A 22,622-nucleotide genomic window follows, 5' to 3' on the forward strand; every position below is an offset into this window, starting at 1 on the left:
CTGCCTTTGACGGGCGGGCGAGTCAGAGGTAGGGGAGAGCTGGCTGGGCTTTGCCAGGCAGCGCGGGACGACGACCCAGTCGCGGCCTTCACAGCGCTGAACTCCAGGAGCCCACTTGCCCATCTGCGCCAACGCCCCCGGCGCCCCCGGCGCATCCCGCAGTCGGCCGGCAGGTGTGCGTGGTGCGCGCGCACGCAGTGCGTGCTGGGTGCGGGTCCCGCGAGCCGAGAGGCAGCTGGGCGCCTGGCGGAGGGTGGCTGGCTGGGTGAGTGTCGCCCTCCTCGCCTCCCCGCCTCCTCTCCTCGCGCCTGCTGGGGATGCTCGCGCGCGGCGCCCCCTTGCCAGTAGTCTCGCGGTCCCGGGGGGCGGCGTGTGTGAGTAGCTGGGAGGGGGCCGCGAGGCGCTGCGTGGAGAGCTCGCCCGGGTTTGTCCGCCGCCGTCACCTGACTCGTCGGAGCAGCCACAGCTGAGGTGGGGGCGGGGATGGAGACGCAGCGCGGAGGGCTGGAGAGACACGGCGGCGGGCGGGTGCAGCTGGCTCCTGGGGCCACGGGCGGCGGGCGCAGGGACCGCGGAGCTGAGGGCGGGGGCCGGGCCAGGGCCGGAGGCGGCGCGCAGCGGACACCGGGTCCGCTCGCAGCCGCTCACACCCACCCGACGCGACTTCCCTCGGCGGCCCGGGCTCCGCTCATCCTGCGGCTGGCGGCGCCGCTCCTGGGGCTCGGTGAGTACCGCCGCCCACTCTCGGCCCCCTCCCCGTGCTTGGGCCGCGCGGGGATCCGGAGAGGATAATCCTAGGGCGCGGAGAAGGGCAGCGGCCGGGTGACAGCTCCGCGGCGCGCTGAAGGGCGGGCGGGGGGCTGGGCTGTCAGCCCGTCTCTGCTCCGCTGTCAGGAAGGGCGAGGCGCTGCGAGACTCCGGCGCCTCCGCGGAGCCCTGGGGCGGCCCCTGCGGCGGCGATTTGGGGGCGAAGGGAGGGGGTCCGGGCGGAGGGCCTCGGCGGGGCTTTGGAGACCGCGGCGAGGAAGGAAGGGGAGGCGGGCGCGTAATATGGCGCAACACTAGGATAATCTCTGCCGCGACCGAGGGAGGACGAACCGGTTGCTGCAGCAGCGAGAAGAGGAGGAGGGAGGCGGCCAGGGCTTGGGTATACGATCCATTTTCCGAAGCCTGCGGGCTGCTAGGAGGAGACGCTGCGGCTGGGAGGCGAGAGGTGGGCACACGGCGGGCGCGGCGCCCAGGGCATAACCCCGACGCACGCGGGAGCTGGTCTGGCACCCGAGATAGCTTGCAGGGGAAGTGCTGATGGACGGGGGAGGGGGGGGGCGGCGCGCGGAAGGGTGAGGCGGGCAGCGTCCGGGGGGAGGGGAGTGGGGGGGGTCGGTCGGGGACATTGTCGCGATGCTGGCACCGGACTCGCGCTAGTCTCGCTCAAGATCTCCTAGACCGCGTCGTTCGAGTGGGGCTTAGCGCGGTGCTGGCTCCGGGAAGGTGGTACCAGGGCGGGGACGGAGAAGAGAGCCACCCTGCGGCTGGAGGAGGCAAGGCCTGGATGCTCGGAGGGTCGGGTCTGCGGCTTAAAGCAGGACCATCTCCCCCTTTTTCCCGCAGAAGAGAAGGCGGTAGACGCGGCCGGAGAAGATGTCGGGCCAAACGCTCACGGATCGGATCGCCGCCGCTCAGTACAGCGTGACAGGCTCCGCTGTAGCCAGAGCGGTGTGCAAAGCCACCACTCATGAAGTGATGGGCCCCAAGAAGAAGCACCTGGACTGTAAGCATCTCTTTATATAAGTGGGACATGCGCACGGCCGAGGCGCCGTGGATACGGGCGGCGCGGCCTGGGCTCTCGGTCGATAATGCTGCAGCCTTCCGACCTACCAGTGGGACTGCCCCTGACCTCGAAATCTCCCACCGTGGAGGTGTCGCCTTGGGTCGGCCCTGAAACCTTGTCTTTGAGCCATTTTTTTCTCCTGTTGACCTCCAAGGTTTTGCTGGAGGAAAAAAAAAAGATTATATATATATATAGGTAGATAGATAGATTAATAATTTAAGATACCGTGTTGTAAATTCAGGGTTAGGCGCTTTTCACCTCATTTCCCCCCCTTTCTCTACCCCCCCTTTTCCAGTCCACGTTAGAGGAAATCAGGGGTTACACAGTAACAACAGTAACCCCCAAAAATGGATTCATGGAAGGTCAAATTTATCACCCTAGTTGTTTCCTAAATACATTTTGGGTAGTTTTAAAAGTGTCATCTTTGTCGGTGCTACTGCTGAGATTTGGTGCTTGAGTGTGTGTTGTATGTCACCACACCAAACTGAAATAAATTCAAGCTCTTGAATGAGGAAATTGCACATCATAGATAATGGAGAGTTCATTTTACCCATCCCGGCACACTTCTTTGTCCCATTCTCAGGAACTGCTGGGCAGAATGACCATGCAGTGGACACAAAATGGATGTGCTTTCCCAGCCTTAGAGATGGTGCAATTTTAGATGAAAACATTCAACTTATAATTTTTTTAAAGTATTGTTTTTTTTTATGGGAAAAGGCTTTAATCTAATTTGGAATCTATATATTTCTGAAGTGAATATTTCATTTGATTAACATAGTAAATGTTTAGTTATTTAAGGGCAAATGGGGACACTTAGAAAAAGGCTTTCACCTGCTTTGAGTAGTGAGGCTCCTTATAAGTAAGGCTACATCAGAATATATTCTGTAGTTGCTGTTCAGTCTTTTGGGACCTGCTTAGGATCTGTCCTGCTATGGTGTTCATTGGTAAAGGTCAGTGCTGGCATGAAAGACACAGGCAAGTCTAGCCATACCCATTTCCCATCTGGCTTCCTTTGCCCATTTTCTGGTTTTCTTATGCTTGAGTCCTTCCCCAGTGTCTGCCTTGTGCAGCTGAGAAAATGGCACCACTGTTAGAATTGACTCTGGTCCTGTTACCTGTTTAAGCAAAGCTTGATGCAGCTTACAGCTGGATATTGTAGGGTTCTCCAGCCTTGCGAACCTGTTATCTCATAAAGTTGAATAATTTTGCTACTAGAAGCTTGCCTGAGGGGGAAACACCATTACTCTTTTCCTGAGGGAATTTTCAACAAAATGTGTTGATTATGGTATCGTGTGTTATACATGCAGTACAGGGTGAGAGAGGTGGCCAGGGACCTGGAAGTGGAAATTATAAATTCATGACCAGCTCGTTTTGCTGCAGCGTGCTGAATCATTTAGCCATCTTTGATCAGTTTCCCCAACTCTGGAAGGATGATTCATGTTTTAAAGGTAGGTGTAGGTGTAGCAAATCCTCATAATAAAAAAGCTATCGGTTATGGATTTGCTCAATGATTTGAAAATGATTGATCAATATATTGATACATTTCAGAGAACACTTACAGGTTTGAGCATTTCATTAAACGTGATTCAGATGAAGACTGACTTTTCCATATCTAGATAGTCACCTTAATCTTTAGATCTTGAAAAGTCTTTTATAAATTTTCCAGGTGGGAGGTTTTTCAGTATCTCCAGCATATGTTAGTGAGTGGAGTGATTCTGAAGACGTGGAACACAGGGGGAAGATTCCTTATTTAAGGAAAGCAGCGGAAGTAGGAACTGGTATTGAGTTAAGAACATGGACAATCATAAGAGCTAAACATTTATTGAGCAGTTACTATATGCTGGGCACTGAGCTTTACATTATTAATTTATCATCACTTAAAAGTTTCGGGGAAGGTAATTAACTTTCATACCTTTTAACCCCTGCACTTAACTGCCATGTGTGGTTTATTTAGTAATATTATCTATTGACAGGGGGGAAAAAGGGAATCAAATGAGCCTGAATGGTCTAATCTTCAAAATACCCATCCTGTTTGTATGGCTTTGTGTGAAATTGAGCATCACAGCCCCACACACTTATTGTAATTTCTATGATATGTGTGCAAAAATGTTAATTCTGTCCTTTAAAAAATGAGCAAAAACCAAGCACTGAGGAGTATTGGTCTTTCTTTTTAACATTTTACTTTTCCAGTAAGACATAAAATAAATTATCTTCGGGCTTCCCTTGTGGCGCAGTGGTTGAGAGTCTGCCTGCCAATGCAGGGGACACGGGTTCGTGCCCCGGGCCGGGAAGATCCCACAAGCCGCGGAGCGGCTGGGCCCGTGAGCCATGGCCGCTGAGCCTGCGCGTCCGGAGCCTGTGCTCTGCAACGGGAGAGGCCACAACAGTGAGAGGCCCGTGTACCGCAAAAACAAAGAAAGAAAAAAAAAAAGTCTTCATAAATTATCTTCACTTAAAGCCAACCTTAGGGTAGAATTTGGAAAGATAGGTATCAAGTTACTGATATGTCCTATTTTAAGAAAACATGATATGGAAAGTCTGAACATATAAATAATGTTGTATGTATATGTACTGCAAGAGGGGATCTTTGCACAGAATTCTTTGTAATGTTCCTTTAAATAGCAGTAGACTACCTTAGTAATTTATTCACAGGTGTTCCAATAACACACCAGTTTTAAAAGTGAGTTACACCAGTTATTAAAACATGCAAACATATAACTAAGTTTCACAGGCACTGAAATAATCTTAAGTTTATTTAGTTTTGAAAATATTAAATACTAGTTAGGAGGAAAAGAGTGCAAAATGTAGAGTTGGGGATTTGAAACCAAAAAAGTTTTGTTTTGTTTTTTTTAATTTCTCTTGTAAGTTTATTTTCAGTATTCATAATGAAGAGCTTCCTGTTTTTTAGCTGGTATATAGGTCTTTTTTTTCACATATTTGTTGGAGTATAATTACTTTACAATGGTGTGTTAGTTTCTGCTGTATAACAAAGTGAATCAGCTATACATATATCCCCATTTCTTCTCGCTCTTGCGTCTCCCTCCCACCCTCCCTATCCCACCCCTCTAGGTGGTCACAAGGCACTGAGCTGATCTCCCTGTGCTGCTTCCCACTAGCTCTCTATTTTAGACTTGGTCGTGTATAGATGTCAGTGCTACTTTCTCACTTGAACCCAACTAACCCTTCCCCCTCCCTGTGTCCTCAAGTCCATTCTCTACGTCTGCGTCTTTATTTCTGTCCTGCCCCTAGGTTCATCAGAACCATTTTTTTTTAGATTCCATATATATGTGTTAGCATATGGTATTTGTTTTCCTCTTTCTGACTTACTTCACTCTGTATGACAGACTCTAGGTCCATCCACCTCACTACAAATAACTCAATTTTGTTTCTTTTTATGGCTGAGTAATATTCCATCATATATATGTGCCACATCTTCTTTATCCATTCATCTGTCAATGGACACTTAGGTTGCTTCCATGTCCTGGCTATTGTAAACAGTGCTGCAATGAACATTGTGGTGCAAGTCTCTTTTTGAACTATAGTTTTCTCAGGGTATATGTCCAGTAGTGGGATTGCTGGGTCATATGGTAGTTCTATTATTAGTTTTTTAAGGAACCTCCATACCGTTCTCCATAGTGGCTGTATCAATTTACATTCTCACCAAGAGTGCAAGAGAGTTCCCTTTTCTCCACACCCTCTCCAGCATTTATTGTTTGTAGATTTTTTAATGATGGCCATTCTGACTGGTGTGAGGTGATACCTCATTGTGGTTTTGATTTGCATTTCTCTAATGATTAGTGGTGTTGACCATCATTTTCATTGTTGGCAATCTGTATATCTATCTTCTTTGGAGAAATGTCTGTTTAGGTCTTCTGCCCATTTTTGGATTGGATTGTTTGTTTTTTTTATCTTGAGCTGCATGAGCTGCTTGTAAATTTTGGAGATTAATCCTTTGTCAGTTGCTTCGTTTGCAAATATTTTCTCCCATTCTGAGGGTTGTCTTTTCATCTTGTTTATGGTTTCCTTTGCTGTGCAAATGAAACCAAAAAAGTTTTAATTAGTTTGATTTGTATATAACTTTGTAGTTTGGAGTTCATATTAGAAGGTTGTAAGAATAGAGTTTATGGCTCTGTGATTTTCTTTTTTTAAAGACACTGGGTTAATTGAATGGGCTCAGAATCTTTATGAAATATGTACTTAATATTATTTAAAGTACTGGTTCAGAAGATGATTTTTCTCTCTTTGGGTTGATAGGCCACAAAAATTATTGTTAACTATGGTAATTTATAAAATGATGCTTATGATATATGATTTATACATTTGAAGGAATGATTTGTTAACATCTGGAGGCAGAATTACATATAGTAAGAAGGTAGAGAGATAAGCAAACTCTAGACATATATTCTCATATATTTTGTTCTTCTTTTCACTCATAGTATGTTTCTTGGAGGAAAAAAATGTATTCAGAAAAGCTTGACCATAATCAGCAGTTATAGATGAAATTTAAGGGCTATGATTAACCTTAATAATTTAAATAAAGATTATATATTTTAAGGTACTTTTGGATTATGTAAAGCTTTTATTCTGTACTATAATAAGATTGCCCTTTGCACATGAAAATTAAACACCTAACCAGTGTTAGTTTAACATTAGTTTTTCTGGATCCATCTGTACATCCTCACTTCCTTTCCCTTTAACATTGTGTACCTATTTGATAGCACATGAAACATCCAGACTTGTCAAGCATTTACCTTCTTGATTGCGTTACATTACAAAATGTAAACTGTTTTACATTTCCGTTGTTTTTCCTTTTCTGTTTTGTAATTGATGGCCTAAGGGATTGCCCAAGACAAATAATAAAGTAACAGGATCCAGTAGGGCACCCAGTGCTTTCCCAAGTGCTGCGTCAAGGTTAAAGAACAACAAAATGGAGTTGGCCCAGAGTAATACCTGCAGGGAGAATTTGGGAAGTTTTATAGCCCTTGTATAAGATTCATTTTGGTTAATTGCTCTTATGAACAGTTTCTGTGTATGCTATACTTTTAAAATACCCTATTTAAGATTGTCAAAATTCCAAACTTAGACATTACTGTCAACGTCAAACCAAACCTTATGAAAAACCAAATTGCTTATCAGTAATCCTACTTTTTTCCATTCTAAACCTCTTGTGAGTTTTTAATAATGAGCTTACCCTACATAATAAGCAAGTAATTCAAGTTCTGAATCTTATGTTTGAGAGATATTGGCATTTTATAAATGATTCCTTTCCTCCCAAATTAAGAAAAAATAAGATTGTATTTCTTTTGTTTAAAATCAGACTATCTTTATTGGATACTTTTTAAAAAATACATTTATTTATTTATTTATTTTTGGCTGTGTTGGGTCTTCGTTGATGCTTGCGGGCTTTCTCTAGTTGCAGCAAGTGGGGCTACTCTTCGTTGCGGTGCACGGGCTTCTCATTGCAGTGGCTTGTCCTGTTGCGGAGCATGGGCTCTAGGCATGCCGGGCTTCAGTAGTTGTGGCACGTGGGCTTCAGTAGTTGTGGTTTGCCGGCTCTAGGCGTGCAAGCTCAGTAGTTGTGGCACGCGGGCTTAGTTGCTCCATGGCATGTGGGATCTTCCCAGACCAGGGCTCGAAACCGTGTCCCCTGCATTGGCAGGCAGATTCTTAACCACTGCGCCACCAGGGAAGTCCAAGATTGTATTTCTTATAAGAACATCTGGTAAAGGGAATGGGAGATAAAAGACTATGTTTTGATTAGAGACAAATATTGGCAAATGACCACAAAATTCCTACTGCTTTTACTTTATTTATAAAATATCTGCTAATAAGAAATTTTCTGAGTAAACATAGAATGAAAATTTAAACCTAAAAATTTATTTGCTTTACATAAGCTCCTTTAGGATACAGTATATAAAATATATTTCAATTTATAGAAGTGCTATTTGCACACTGATTCAGTTGATACCATATCTATCTTTGTGATAACTTATAGAGCTTTCTGTAATGCTAGTATCAAAAATGTAAGCTTAGTTAATTGAGTAAAATTAAGTTGGAACAGTGTATAAAAGATTACTGAACACTAGGGTAACGCTCAATATGAGAAGTGTACTAACTTGCTGTAAATATATTTTACTTTGATTCCAGTTCTCATTTAACCATTTGTTATTGTCTAAAGAAACCCTTTAATTTTCTATGCCGAGGCATACTCTGTTCCTCCACCTTGATTTCACCGGAAGCCTCAGCCCATGTGGAGATGGTTTAGAACAGTCTGTGTTATTTTTTAGGTAGTCAAGAAGAGATGAGGGAAATAGACTTCTGAAAAACATTCAAGCTGAGTATCCTTTATACCTTAAATCTGAAGGGGTCCAATCTGTGTGGTCCTGTGACATTCTCAGGTGATGTTCAGCTTCCCAGGAGGGGAGAAAAGAGATCTTGTGAAGTTTAGGGGTTATGACAGGATCAGGAAAAGAAGAGTGACAAGGAGTCTTAGGTATATCTTTGGGTCACTTTAGATTTTTTTTTTCCCATTTGAGATCAGTGTTGTTAGTGGGTACTTTCTTAGAAGCAGTATAAAATTGGTAACTCAAATCAATTTTTTTAGAAGTTACTCTAGTGATTTAAAAGATTGTACACGTGGAAAAAGATGTAAAACTATGGACGTAGTAGGTAAATTCATATCTTAATTGCAATATTAGCTTGATGCATTTTAGATTAAAATCTAGATTTTTCGTACATTGCCATATTAGTTTTAATGTTTAACAAATGGCTCCTGAAGTCTTATTTGAAATTTAATCTGTGCACTTAGTTGCCATGGATCTTTCCCTTAGTTTTTCACAAGTAAATATCCTTGAAATATCTTACCTCTTCTCTTCAAATTGATTGATACTGGGATAGGGTGTTCTTTGGAGCTTATCTTGGTTTCAGTAACTTGGTAAAGAAGGTCAGAAGTGGCATATAACCCTGTTCCCTGAGGGCCGAGGATGCTTGAGTTGTATTTTAGGTGACTCAACTCCTGAGCCAGCAACTCCTGAGAGAACCTTCAGTATAATCTTAGTGCACTTAAATAATTTGAAAAGCCACATTTCTTGCCATTAAAAATATTTATTCTTCAGTTTCACTTTGTAAAAATCCTTTCTCTTTACAGAGGAATATATTGTTTGCTTGTAAGGGACATGTTGACTATCTGTTTTTTCTTAGGTGTTTACGTGACATGGAAGTTTATCTTTTGTTCCTCACAAAGGGGAGAATAGTTGAATGGCATACTCATTGTCAATTGCATGGTGACCTATAAGTGCAAAATGATGGTGTCTTCCTTGGAGCAGTTGGGTGAAAGCACAAACCAGAGCGAGAATTGTACCCTGAAGCCCACAGCCCTTCTCTAGCTGTTTTCCTGCTCTCTCTTCATTTGTCCCAAGTGTGTGAGGATCCCCCTGTCCCCCCTCCCTGCCCTCCCATGTGTACATAAGGTTTCTCTATTATGCATCTTTAAGAAGGGTCTAGTGTCTTCTAAAAGATTTTGTGATGTGCCATTCCTGGCTACCCAGGAGAGAGAAGCTAGATCTTTGCTTTCTGTGGTTTTGCTTTGTGGCCTGATCATTTGATTATTCTCCTAGGGTTAGCACTTTTATTTTAAGATATAACTCTCCTCCTTTCTGCATCAGTTATTCTGTCATCCGTATCTTTAACCTCTCTCTCTAGCTCTCTTTTGAAATTTTCGAGTATCTCCATTGAAAACAAGCAAACAAAACCTCCTACACACAGCTCTCCTTGGACTCTATGACTTCTTCTAGCAACCAACCTGTCATCCCTTGCTTTTCTTTCACAGCCATGCTTCTTGAAACAGACACTCACGATTCCAAAGAAAACAAGCACAGCTCTAGCTTACTTTGGATATTCTGTGTCTTTGGCTTAATTCATGCATGAAATATTAGAAGCTTTGTGAGGTGCCAGGTATTGCCCACCCAGTTGCCCAGGCCACTGACCTGAGGGTTTTCCCTCCTCTCTCAAATTCAGTGAGTGATCAATTCTTTTAAAACTCTCTGACCTCTCTTTCTTTAGCTGTCTTCTGCCTGGTTTTGATCAGTAATAAGCCTTATCTGTAAAATGATTAGTAATGGTACCTACCTCATATTTGTTGAGGAGTAAGAGAGAGAGTACATGTAAGAAACCCAGTCCAGAGCTTGACACACACACCTGCAATGAACATCAGTTATTACTACCACTACTGTAGTTAACCATAACTAGTACAGTTACTGTTGTTGCCACGACTAGTACCATTACTGCTACTCCCACCACTATAACAACTGATGCATGATCCTTACTAATTTGCCCTTACTGTGCTTGTTTTTTGTCTCCTTTCAATTGCTTCAGGTTTTACTTTAATTCTAACTTTCCCCTTCTTTAGTTTGGAAGCTATATATACTATTTTAGTTCTTTTAGTGATTGCCCTTCAAAATTTAGTATGCATTCTTAAAGTCTCAAGTCGATCTGTATCTCTTTTTATTCCTACCAAAGAAAAGAAATTTAGAAACTTTTTTTTTGCCATGAAGTGTATTTTATTGTCATTAATCATACAAACAATTTTCTATAATATCCCAGAGCAAACCAGAGAATTTGGCAGTCCTATTAGAGGATCCCCTCAGAGAGCCACAGGCTGGTGGCATCGGCACAGAGTGCCCTGGTTCACGGTGCAGCTTGTTGCTCGTGTCCATCTTGCAGGTGGCTCTTCCTCCACATCACGACTAGGGTCTCCAAGATGATGGAGGCGGAGAATCCTCCCAAGTTCTTAGAAAATCTCACTTGGCTTGCAGGGTGTTCTCCTGCATCTCTGTTTTCTTCAGCTTGGCCTTATCAAAGCTCACGATTTCTCTCATGTCCAGCTTGTCTGCCATTTTCTGAAAACAATCTTAGAAGTTCCACTCCAAGCCTGCGGTCCTAGTGCTCCCACTCGCGTCACTGCAACAAGAGACGAAATTTAGACATTTTGAATTCTAGTCACCCACTTTTTACTTATATGCTATTATTGTCCAGGGATTTAGTCCACCATTGTTTTAACCCCCAAAGCCAGACATTAGTACTTCATACAGGCAGTGTTCATTTAGCTGAATCCACCTTCTTTGCTCACCATTCTTTGATCATGCCTAGGATTTCCTTGAACTATATCTTTTTGAAGCTCTTTCAGTGAGGCTGTTTAGTAGTAAACTCTGTTTTTGTCTAAAAAAAATCTTTATTTTACCCACATTGATGAAGGATAGTTTATCTGGATATACATTTTAGATTGAGTTATTTTCTCTTTAAAGATAATATTTGGCTTCCATTATTGCTCTTAAGAAGTCATCTATTAGACTACCAGCCTTTAGGTAATCTCTGTTTTTGTGGTTGCTTTTAAAATCTTGTGTCTTCTCTATCTACACTGTATGTGTGTTTAGATGTAATTTTCTTTTTTATTTACTCTATTTGGAGCTTTATGGGTTTCCAGAATTTGAGAATTCCTGTCTCTCATTAGTTCTGGAAAATTCTCCATCTTTGGTTGTTGCCTACACCCGTTCTCTTCCTTCTCTCCTTCAAACATGATTATGTATATGCTGGACCTTCTCATTACACCCTTATATCTATAAATATACCTTTCATAGTTTCTAACACTTTCTTTACTGTTTGGCATGCTTTGTTTTTCAGTTATCTTCCAGTTCATTAATTCTTTCTTTAGCTGTGTCTTGTCTGCTTTTACTCATTCTTAGTTTCTAATTTTATTCATTTATATTTTTCATTTTTGGAGTTTTTCAAAATTGCCCTGTTTGGGGATAACATATATTTCTTGCCCACAGTTTTGAGTTCCTCTTTTATTTCTTTACCATTTTGAACACAACTCATTTTATATTCTGTATCTCATAGATCTGTTACATGAAGCTCTGTTTCTGCTGTTGTTTTTTTGCCTAAGCCTCAGTCATCGTTTATTTCCTCGTGTGTTTTATGATTTTGGACTATGAGATCACGTTGGCTAGGACTTCATCTTTGGGAATCCTGGAAAGCCTAGGATCACCTAGAGAGGATTTGTGTTTGCTTCTGCAAGGTCCCACAAGTGCTACCATCCTGGGAGCACCTTAAGTTGATTTGTGCTCTTGGAGCTTCCCATCTAGTGCAAGACCAGGTCCATAATCCTTATCCATAATTTGAAAATCCAGAAAGCTCAGAAGAATGAAATTCTTTTTGTAAATCATCTGGTGGCAAAACTTGATCAGATATAGCTGTTGTACTACCTACCGTGAAGGTTCATATATTGAGCTACAGAAATGTTGTCATATTATGGTGTGTTGTCCACATTATACTAGGTTACTTAGTATTTGGTATATGCACCACATTACTTTTGTAAAATCTGGGAAATCCTAAATTCTGAAACATGTATCGCTCTAAGGGTCTTGGATGGAGGAATGTGAGTCTGTAATATAAATTTGAATCACAGGCTCGGGCAAGGTGAAAAGCTATGTTTACAAAATGCCCCAGAGATTTTTTCCCCCTGACATCTACCAAGAACCTAGGTTGAGTGAATTGTTTTCCTCTGGTCTTCCTTTGCTTCAAGGTGTGCTTTGTTGGGTTTTTTCCTCCTAATTTCAGTAAGGGAGTAACTCTTTGAGGATCCCAGCTCTATAAGGAGGTCTTAGTTCCAATCAGCCATCTTGCTTAGTCCCAACCGCCTTGTCTTCTATTCCCCACAGGGTTGTTAAAATCTAAGCCTCTGGCTGCTCAGACTAACACATGGCCTCAGGGCAGCCTTCTCTAAAGTATCAGTTTACCATGTGGTTTTCTGCATCTTCTTTCATTTCTGGCCCTGGGGATTGCTTTTATTTCCTCACGAGTACAGCCAAATGGGCAGAAGATGCCTGTAATGTTTATCTAAATTATAAGGTGTTTTTTTTCCTTGATAGTCCACCTATATGCTAGCAATGGATCCAGCCTGTTTTTCCCATCCTCTGTCCTCCCACTCCTTTTACACACCCCTTTTACACACATGCCAGAGCAGCTCTGACATTCATCAGCTTCACTATACTGTGCATTATTTGGGGGCCTTTGTACACGCTGCTTCTATGTTTTAATATATATTTTAAAATCTCATGTCTGAAACCTCGCTTCACTCATTCCTTTTCAGTAGGTTGATGGCACCCAGTGCTTCTGTCCCTGTCATCTCACTCATGGAGCTGTGGTAGGTCTGGTGGCTTCCTCTGACCTGGAGTTTTGTGAGGCTGCCTTATCTCTAACACCAAACATAGCATGGTAGCAGGTTTAGGTAAATATTTGCTGAGTGGTTTTTTTATTACACCTTTCCTAAATTTTAGGCCCTTTTTTTTTCTTACTATTTAAAGATTTTACTATTTTATTTAAAGATTTTACTTTTGCTTACTAACCTTTCAGAAGGGCATGGACTTAAATGGATCCATTTTCTCTCAAGTTTATGAAAGCAATAGAAGTATGATATTGAAGGAAAACAAACAAAAAAACATTAAATTGCTTAATGTACATAGTTAATGTGCATTTCCTGACGTCTCTTCACACTTGCATTGTTTTGACATGACAAAAATTTAATTTGGGGAGAATTATAGCCTGGATATGCAAAGTTTTTTGGTTGTGGATTTAAAGTATATGTACTTCTCTTGGTGCATATCACTAATGATTAGATAGATGATTGGGTATTAATATCAGAGCAAATTCTTCACCAGCATCTTGTGTGTGCAGATGCATTTGCTTTGGGTTTTTTTGAGCTGGATACAGTTGGGTAGCATTGTTCTTCAATAGCCCTTTTATAATTTATAACTGCCTACATTATGAATGGTAAGGGTATTTATGGAAGAAAAGCATTATTTCAGAAGTAGCTACATGTTGTTAATTTTCACTGAAATGATATCATTCACCAGGTGTATAGTGATATGATATTACCATTAACAACTTGAGGGTTTTAGAAAAACTGAGGAAAGGAGACAAGCTTAACCTAAAGCTTTGGATTCTCTTGCCTTTGTAAAAAGAACAGTGAATATCAACGTATTTAATTTAGCTTTTAATGATCTGTTTGGAGAAATTATAAATTGCTTTTAGTATTGAGGCTTTTAGTAGCTTATTAAGCACAATCCCATCATTTGTTCATTTAACAAATATTTGGGTGTTTACTAAATGCCAGGAATTATTCCATGAGGCAGGGGTACTATGGTGAACAAGATACATACAGCTCTTGGCATCAGAGAGCTTGCAACTTACTATTGTTGACAGAAAATGCAAAAACTAATTACAGGTGGTTCTAAAAGTTTTAACGGGGGGAGGTGAAGACATCCATGGGAATGCATTGAAGAGGAACTGATATTTAAGCTCAGCCTTGAAGAATGATCATGACTTAACCTGGGTGAGGGGAGGACAAGGACTGACGCACAGTGTTAATTTTGGAAGAGGCTTAGAGCAAGCGAGGCACGTCTTAGGAACTGAAAGAAGTTAAGGGCTGCTGGAAGACTGAGGTTAAGAAGGCTAAGAATGCTGTGAGAGGAAACCTGAGTTGTGGGCAGTGGCAGATCTGGCGGGCCTTCTAGGCTGCAGAGGATATTAGAAGTTGTCCAACTTTTTCATTTTTATAGATGAGGAAGCTGAGTCCCAAAGAGGCAAAAATCACACATTCTATATGTGTTAATACTGAATATTTCTTGGGACTTCCCTGGCGGTCCAGTGGTTAGGACTCTGCACTTCCACTGCAGGGGGCATGGGTTCGATCCCTGGTCAGGGAACTAAGATCCCACACGCCATGCAGCACGGCCAAAAAAAAAAAAAACCATACTGAATACTTCTTAGCTATCTGCCTTCAGCAGGTGCACTAATGGGTCATTGCTTTGTTCACCTAGTTCTGATGGCTGTGCCTATGGCAGATAATAGTCTCCATGTGGGAAATGTAAAATATATATAAATATTAAGTATACACACACATGCACACACACTTTAATAGTGTTGAATTCAAATTCACCATAAATGTACACGTAACCCTGGGCACTTCTGACACAGGGACAGCCGTGCAGCTGTCCCTGATAAGTGTTCCAGGCCTCATCCTGCCAGCCTGAACCTTTCTTACCTTTCTCCTCTTGTTGTCTTTTGCTTGGTTCTTGGGTCCTGGTGCTGGCACCAGAGAATGCTCTCTGTGCCGTGGGTGACAGTGAAGACTATAAAGATTACAGATGTGTAATTTAGTTGAGAGTCTTCTAAAACTATGTATTAAAAGAAACTTTAAGGCCATTTGGTTTGGTCTTATTGTGGTAACATAATTTGTAACATTCCTTACCTATCACCGCTGAAATAATAGAATTTTGCAAATCAGGCTTCCTAACTATTAAAACTACAAAACAAAATACCGAAAATAATCCCCCCCCCAAAACACCATATATGTTAAGTATATCTAAGTACGTTCATGCCATACTCCACTGGGTTGGTCTGTTAGTCTGTTAACGCCAAGGAAAAACACAACAGTTATTAAATTAGGTTCAGAAAACATCCAAGTGAAGACTGTTACCTTTTCTCCTGTTCTTTCCAAAGCCAGTTGCTTTCACATTGCTATCCTTTGTAAGGTTTTCCTCAAGGTAAATACTAAAAAGATATAAGAAAATATCCTGTTGGTTCTTCCTTAATAGAATATTTAAGAAACTTTCTATAATCTCACTAACAACTTGATTAGCATCAAATTGTACAGCTTACAAACCATCATCTAGCTAAACACTTGAGTTAGACCGTGGCTTAATGATGTTTTGTTATTTTTGTCTCCCCATCACCACAGAGTTGCAGCGTGTTCATGTTTTTCTGGTCTCTTTATTAAATATTTTAACATTTAAGATTCTGGTTTTGGCTCCCCTTGAATGAGCATGAGTGTACTCATGGCAGTTTCCATGGAAGACTGATTTGAGCCGTGCTAATGGACAGGCTGCACCAATGTTTTTCTTTTCTTTTTTTTTTTTTTGCGGTTCGCGGGCCTCTCACCGCCGTGGCCTCTCCCGTTGCGGAGCACAGGCTCCGGACGTGCAGGCTCAGCGGCCACGGCTCACGGGCCCAGCCGCTCCGCGGCACGTGGGATCCTCCCGGACCGGGTCACGAACCCGCGTCCCCTGCATCGGCAGGCGGACTCTCAACCACTGCGCCACCAGGGAAGCCCCTGCACCAAATGTTTTTAACACTTGAATCTCCTCTTTGCTTTGTGGTTCTCTAGTTGTTCATTTTTTCCCACAAGAGTAGTTCTCATCATGGTTCCAAAGGAGTCACTTAATTTTTAGTTATAAAAAATTTATTGCATTTTTTGAAGAACAGTGTGCTGCACTAACATGACTATGTCAAGGGTCTGTTCTGTATGTGTGTGTATATATATCGGTAGAATAGAGATTTGACTTTGGTCCTTCTTGTGGATTGTACTAATCATTTCATGCGGTAATGCTATGAATTCAGCAAGAAATGCTTCTTCACTTGAGTTCAGCATTACTTTCTCAGGTGGAAAAAGAAGAGTATGAATTGGGGACTCAGTTGGTGGGAGTATAAATTGGTACAAACCTTTGGGAGGGCAGATTGGCAGTACTAGTCAAAACTCTTGAAAACAGCAACTTGACTGTTATAAATTGGTCTCAGATAAATTATTGGAAAAATAGAGAAAAGTATGCATTTAAGGGCTTCCCTGGTGGCGCAGTGGTTGAGAGTCCGCCTGCCGATGCAGGGGACGTGGGTTCGTGCCCCGGTCCGGGAGGATCCCACGTGCCGCAGAGTGGCTGGGCCTGTGAGCCATGGCTGCTGAGCCTGCACGTCCGGAGCCTGTGCCCCGCAACGGTAGAGGCCACGGCAGTGAGAGGCCCGCATACCACAAAAAACAAACAAAAAACAAAACAAAAAGTATGCATTTAAAGGTATTTGTTGCAGCAATGCATACAGGAATACAAAATAATACACCTAAATACTTGATTAAAAAAGGATGGTGTATGCCAACAATAAGATACTGGGCAACCTTGAAAAATGAGTTTGTTCAAGTATATTTGACATGGAAAGATAGTTTATGAGATATGATTCAGTTTTCATTGTTTTAGAAAGTATGTATATGCCCATAGTACTTATTTTGGTAGGATATATGCCAAAACGTTGTCTGTGGCTGGAAAGATTTTTACTTTCTGCTTCATACCCATATTCATCCTCACTGTTTTGAACGTGAGTCACAAGAATATAGATCAAACTTATTTTGGCAAACAGCTTCACCAAAAGAAAAGGACTCTCTTCCTAGAGCTAAAGTTTTAGAAAATCTTAGGGAAGAACTTTTTTTAACATCTTCATTGGAGTATAATTGCTTTACAATGGTGTGTTAGTTTCTGTTGTATAACAAAGTGAATCAGCCATATGCATACTTATATCCTCATATCCCCTCTCTCTTGCTTCTACCTCCCACCCTCCCTATCCCACTCCTCTAGGTGGTCACAAAGCACCAAGCTCATCTCCTTAGGGAAGAACTTTGATTTGCTTTGCTCAGGTCCTGGTTGACCGGTGAGAGTATGTGGCATGATACTAATGTGATTACCGGTCCAACTAGAACTACTTAGTTGGGAACCCCAAGAGCTAGTGGCTTGATACAAGTTTTATTTCTTGCTTGCATCACAATTTGCTACAGATTAGTTCATTCCATCTAGGTGATTTCATCACCTAGGGTTTCAGAGTCCTCCACTGGATTCTGTGCATCTGTGTGGTGGAAGAAGGAAGACAGAGAGGGGAGTATTGCAGGGGAAGATTGAGGGCCAGGCCTAGACATCATTTCTGTGTATTTTCCATTGACAAGAATTCAGTGGCCTCACCAAAATATAGGAGAAGGTAGGAAATGAAGTCTAGCTATGAGTCCAGGAGTAGAAGGAAATGAGATGTGAACACACAATTGTTGACTCCACCATGCCTATGGAAAAAGAAATTGGATTATGGCTTGTTGCCTATATCTTAAAAACACTTATTTTATGCCACTGAGATCTCCAGAGATTTGACTGCTATAGTAATGTCATTCATATCTAGCAATAAGCTAGTTGCTGTTAATTTTTTTTTTCAGTGAGGCCAGATAATTCTGGAAATGGATGACTAATGGCTGGTCAGTAGACTCACTGCATATCCCTCCCTCCTTGGCAGACATTGCAGATTGATGCTGGTACTCTTCAAAGCATTGATTCAGTCTCAAAATGCCATACATATACAATGTTTTCTACTGTCAATCATAGTTGACATTTAAGATGGAACAGATTTGCTATTACTTGTCTAGGTAATTTATCTATGTTAGATACTGAGGCATTCTGCTCTCTGGATTTATCTAGACGCCCAGAATTGACATTCAGCTTGGCTGGTTCCTAGCCCGGGATTCATCTGCCAGTGATCTTGTCTTTAAAAGCTAGTAATAGAGTGATTTGTGTGGTTAGGCCATGGGGAGAAGTTCTTCCTGGCTCCATTTAACAGCAAAAAGCTATTGTTCTTGATTTTATATTTTGTGCAACAGAGACAGTTATAGCTTTTGTGAGACAGGGAAAGGATGTTTTGAATTTTTGCATAAAATCTAAACTTTCTCTAGGTAGGCATCAAGTCTCATATTAACCAATTGCCTTAAAATATAAGTTATGCAAAGCATATTAGAATTTTAGTCCGAAAGAATTGTCTTTGAGCTGCTGCTTAGTTACCTACATGGATATGGTTTCTTTTTTAATGTAAGTTGATTCTTGATTCACTTGTTTGATGTATAATGTATTAGCAGTCTGTCTTTTCCTGTAAGATTTCAGTGAAGAGAACTAAAGGAGGCCCCTAGGGCTGAAGGGGGTGAGCATTGTGCCTGGCACGTGTACAGGATCAATTGCTGTTTTCCTCACAAACCTCCGTGAAGTTAAGACTCCTAGGGAGGTTGGGAAACTCACCTGAAGTCCCCCGGCTAATGAAGGGAGGAGCCAGGAGTTCTAACTGCAAGACTTAAGGGTTTTTTTTTTTTTCCCTTTGTATCGTGTTTTTTGCCTCTTGCCTGTGTCTCTAGTTATCACAAGTCGCAATAATCTAAACAAAACCAAACCAATGAAGATACCATATGATTGTTGTAGGGAGGAAAGGCCAGGGTGAGCTCTGAAGGCAGTTCATTAGCTAATTAGCTTGATGGGCAGAAGCCCTGTGAAGGTCTTCTGCCTAATGGGGAAAAAAGTGGAGGGGTGGTTTCAAATGACTGCCCTTAGCCCAGTCTCACCTCTCATCAGTTACGTCTTTTGATGCTTTGCTACTGAAGCCTTTATTGGAACATACTTGTTAATTAAGGACTTAGGGCAGTGCTGGGAGGTACAGGAGGAGTAGTGATTTGTGAAGAGGACCTAGGGTAATGCCAGGCTCTGTTGCTCTCTGGCTGTGATCTTGGCCAGATGCATTTCATTTTTTTGGGCCTCAATCTCCTCTTTTCCAAGGCATCATGGGGTTACGGTAATATTTAAATGAATAGATTTGTTAAAAACAATAAACTTCAACCCTAAATGACTCTACAAATTATTGTTATTAGAGGAATAAGCCTTGTGGGCCCCAACATTTAGCGTCCTAGGAACTTTTCACATATGATGTGCAGCAATGAATGTACAAAAAGAGCCCAGCCTCGGCTGCTCTCTGCATATCTTTGGCATCTGCTTGAGAGATGATAGTTTATTCCTAGAAGATAAGAAAAGAGAATTGGGCAATTAAACCCTCACTGTATGGTTTTCATGATCTTGTTTTTATTCTGTCGACAGATATTAGTACTAATTATCAAAATACAGGTGTAACTTATGTTTGATTAAAATCATCTACTGAAATAGATTGACTTGATGCTATAGGTTTAAACTTCGCAGTTTTAGATATTAAGCTTTTCAAATATAGTCTTTTAGTAAAAGGGTTATTGCTTTAAGAAAGATAATGGTCGTTGCTCACTAAAATGTTTAATAAGACATGTAGGCAGTGGTAAGACTGAAAAATGTGGAGTGACTTTATTGTTGGGTCTAGATTCTTCATGGTTAGCATTTTGTACTATTTTAGTTTATATTTGAACACATGAATAGAAATGGAGAGACAGTAAATATATTGTTTTGCATTGAATGTTAATGAATTGAGGAAAGGTTTTTTAAATATTTAGAAAACAATTTTGAAATGATAGCAAAACGGATTTAAAAGTGAGGTCAGTTTCATGGTGAATCTCAATTTATATTGTATGTACTAATAATATTATATTTGAAGGATGTGACAAGTTTTAGGACTAACAGAAAGGTAAACAAGACATAGTAGAACCGTATAACAAGATGTAGTCAATAAATAATGTTATTTATTCACTGATGTTCATTGTTTGTATTGAAGACATTTTGAAAAAATATTAGCAGGATAATTGAATTGTTTAAAATTTTACATATGAGAATTTAGTCCTTATAGCTAACAGTAAGCTGTGTAGTTGTGGTTAGGAATTCATAACATTTAATAAACTAATTTATCAGGTGCATTATAACTTTAGGGAGGTTACAGTATGTAGAGCTTGTCAAAATCGTAGTTAGGTCATAATTATGAGCTATTTTATTTTTAAACATTTTTTTGTGTTTTTTGTTATATATTTCTAAAAATGTCTAAACTTGGCCGGCCTCTGTTAAGAGTGTGAGAAGAGGAAGCATTTGTCTTGACTCAGGAGTACCATTTTTTGAATTAAAATTTTAATTTTAAAAACCCAGGAATTAATTATCAGCAGTAGAACATTGGAGTTGAAAAGGATAGGAAATGGAATGTTAGCAATGTCTGTACCATAGTACGACTCACTATGTATATCAAATCTTGGTTATTTTATATAAAAGTGTTTTATGGTAGTTTAAATGATTCTCTTTATATTATGTGATAGTTCTTAGAAAAATTAATGACTTTCCCATTCTAATCTAATAATTATTTTTGGACTGTTAGTTACTATAGGAACCAAACTAATACTGCTCATCTCATCTTTCTTACAGTGCATGGCAGAAGAGATAAAATTGAAGGGTATTAGGGAATGAGATGGAAAAGCAGAAATTGTCAAAGTTGTAAGACTTATCTGTTTTCAGCTAAAGATTCACTATTTCTGTTTCCACACTTATTCCTATGAAAACACATGAGGTTTTATACTGTCAGCCTTCTCTTTCCTTTCAGGTATGTCAGTTAGTTTGGATATAACCAACCAAACAAAACAACTTGTTCAGTGTATCTATTGCCTTAACAGAGAATTGAGTATTTTATTACTAATGTGTAACTGAGCTGAACTGTGTTTTCCTAGACCTACAAACCTTCTTTCAACAAGTGCTTCCTAACTAACTTTGAGATCTTAAAATATGTTCTAGTCTCTTTTGAGTTAGACAGCAAAAGAAGAGTAATGAGATCACAGTTCTCATCAAAAACTGTGCTAAAAGAGAGGTACTTCAGAAATGTGTTCCATTTGTCTTAATCACAGTATGATTTATTCCTCACAGAGAGATTTGTTCATCAGAGTAGTATTAGGAAGTACTTCCTGGAAAACGTTTAAATACTCAAGTTAAGTTATTGTTCTCTGTCCGTAATCATTAGGAAAACCTTCAATATATGATGTTCCCTCTTATCCTTATGTTCAAGAAAATTTACCTGAGAGTATTTTTTTATACTCATCATGAATGCAAAGAAAACTTGAATTGTTCAAAAATAGGGTGGAGTAGAAAGAAGCTGTTAAGATTAATAAAAGTTTTTTAACATATAACATGAAATTAAATGATGAGAAATGGAAAGGAAGTAAAAGGAAAAAATGAAGATAATGATTGTAAACCACTTAAGATAAAATTTTATACTCTGAAGAAAAGATAGTTAAATGACAGAATGTGTAAGATAGAAAAGAAAGAGAGGTGAGGCAACTGACATGAAGAAGTGGGAGGTTTGACGACAAATATTTGACATAGTTTAATAGAAAATTAAAGATGTGATATTTATAGCCATACTTTTTTGAGGATTGATGTCAAAAATCGTTTTCAAAAAAATTTTTTAACATCTTTATTGGAGTATAATTGCTTTACAGTGTTGTGTTAGTTTCTGCTGTATAACAAAGTGAATCGGCTATATGTATACATACATCCCCATATCCCCTCTCTCTTGCACCTGCCCCCCATTTGAGGCCTCATTCTTTTTGGTCCTCTTTCTTTTCTTTCTGTCTTTTTATTTTTTGGTGGTGGGGGCGGGAGGCGCCACGCTGCGTGACATGTGGGATCTTAGTTCCCTGACCCGGGATCGAACCCGTGCCGTGCCCCTGCAGTGGAAGCACGGGGTCTTAACCACTGGACCACCAGGGAAGTCCCTGGTCCTCTTTCTTGATCTTTAGATGACAAGAGAGTACTTAGATGACAGAGTAAAGAGAATACCATCATACTGAAATTGGGTTAATATTTACCAGATTTTAAAAATATTTATCCCAAAGTGATTTGAAAGTTTCCATTTTTTAGTGCTTGTTTTGTGTATACTTTTTCTTATAACCTACCATTTTTTTAAACCATTCTTTGTATGAGCAAAATGTATTAAGATTCATTTATCATTGCTATGTTCAACAAATTTTACTGAAGACCATAGTATATTCTGCTAGGTGTTGGCTTTCTGTCTCTTATGGTTTTGTAATTTGGCAGGAAAGCCAAAGTAGAATTTTGAATTTTGAGGACTTAATTGGATGATTGTTTGAAAGCTGTGCTTTGTAGTTTCATAGGCATGTTATAAAGACTTCAATATATTCAAATACAAAGGATGGCTGATAGTTCAGTTA

The 22,622-nt window shown here is 40.6% G+C and overlaps 1 protein-coding gene across 14 annotated transcripts in view; it reads left to right on the forward strand.

Moving 5' to 3' along the window:
• Positions 1 to 637: 637 nt before the first annotated feature.
• Positions 638 to 22,622, forward strand: part of SNAP91 (synaptosome associated protein 91) — a 154,589-nt gene continuing 132,604 nt past the window's right edge. For all 14 annotated transcript variants that reach the window (XM_081251289.1, XM_081251295.1, XM_081251297.1 and 11 more), the window contains exons 1-2: positions 638 to 724; positions 1,612 to 1,771. In XM_081251289.1, coding sequence (XP_081107415.1) covers positions 1,642 to 1,771 — 130 coding nt within the window. In that variant the 5' untranslated portion in view covers positions 638 to 724; positions 1,612 to 1,641. The remainder of the gene's footprint in view (positions 725 to 1,611; positions 1,772 to 22,622) is intronic.

Source organism: Mesoplodon bidens (assembly GCF_964165515.1).
Source record: "Mesoplodon bidens genome assembly, chromosome: 12".
Classification (NCBI taxonomy): domain Eukaryota; kingdom Metazoa; phylum Chordata; class Mammalia; order Artiodactyla; family Ziphiidae; genus Mesoplodon; species Mesoplodon bidens.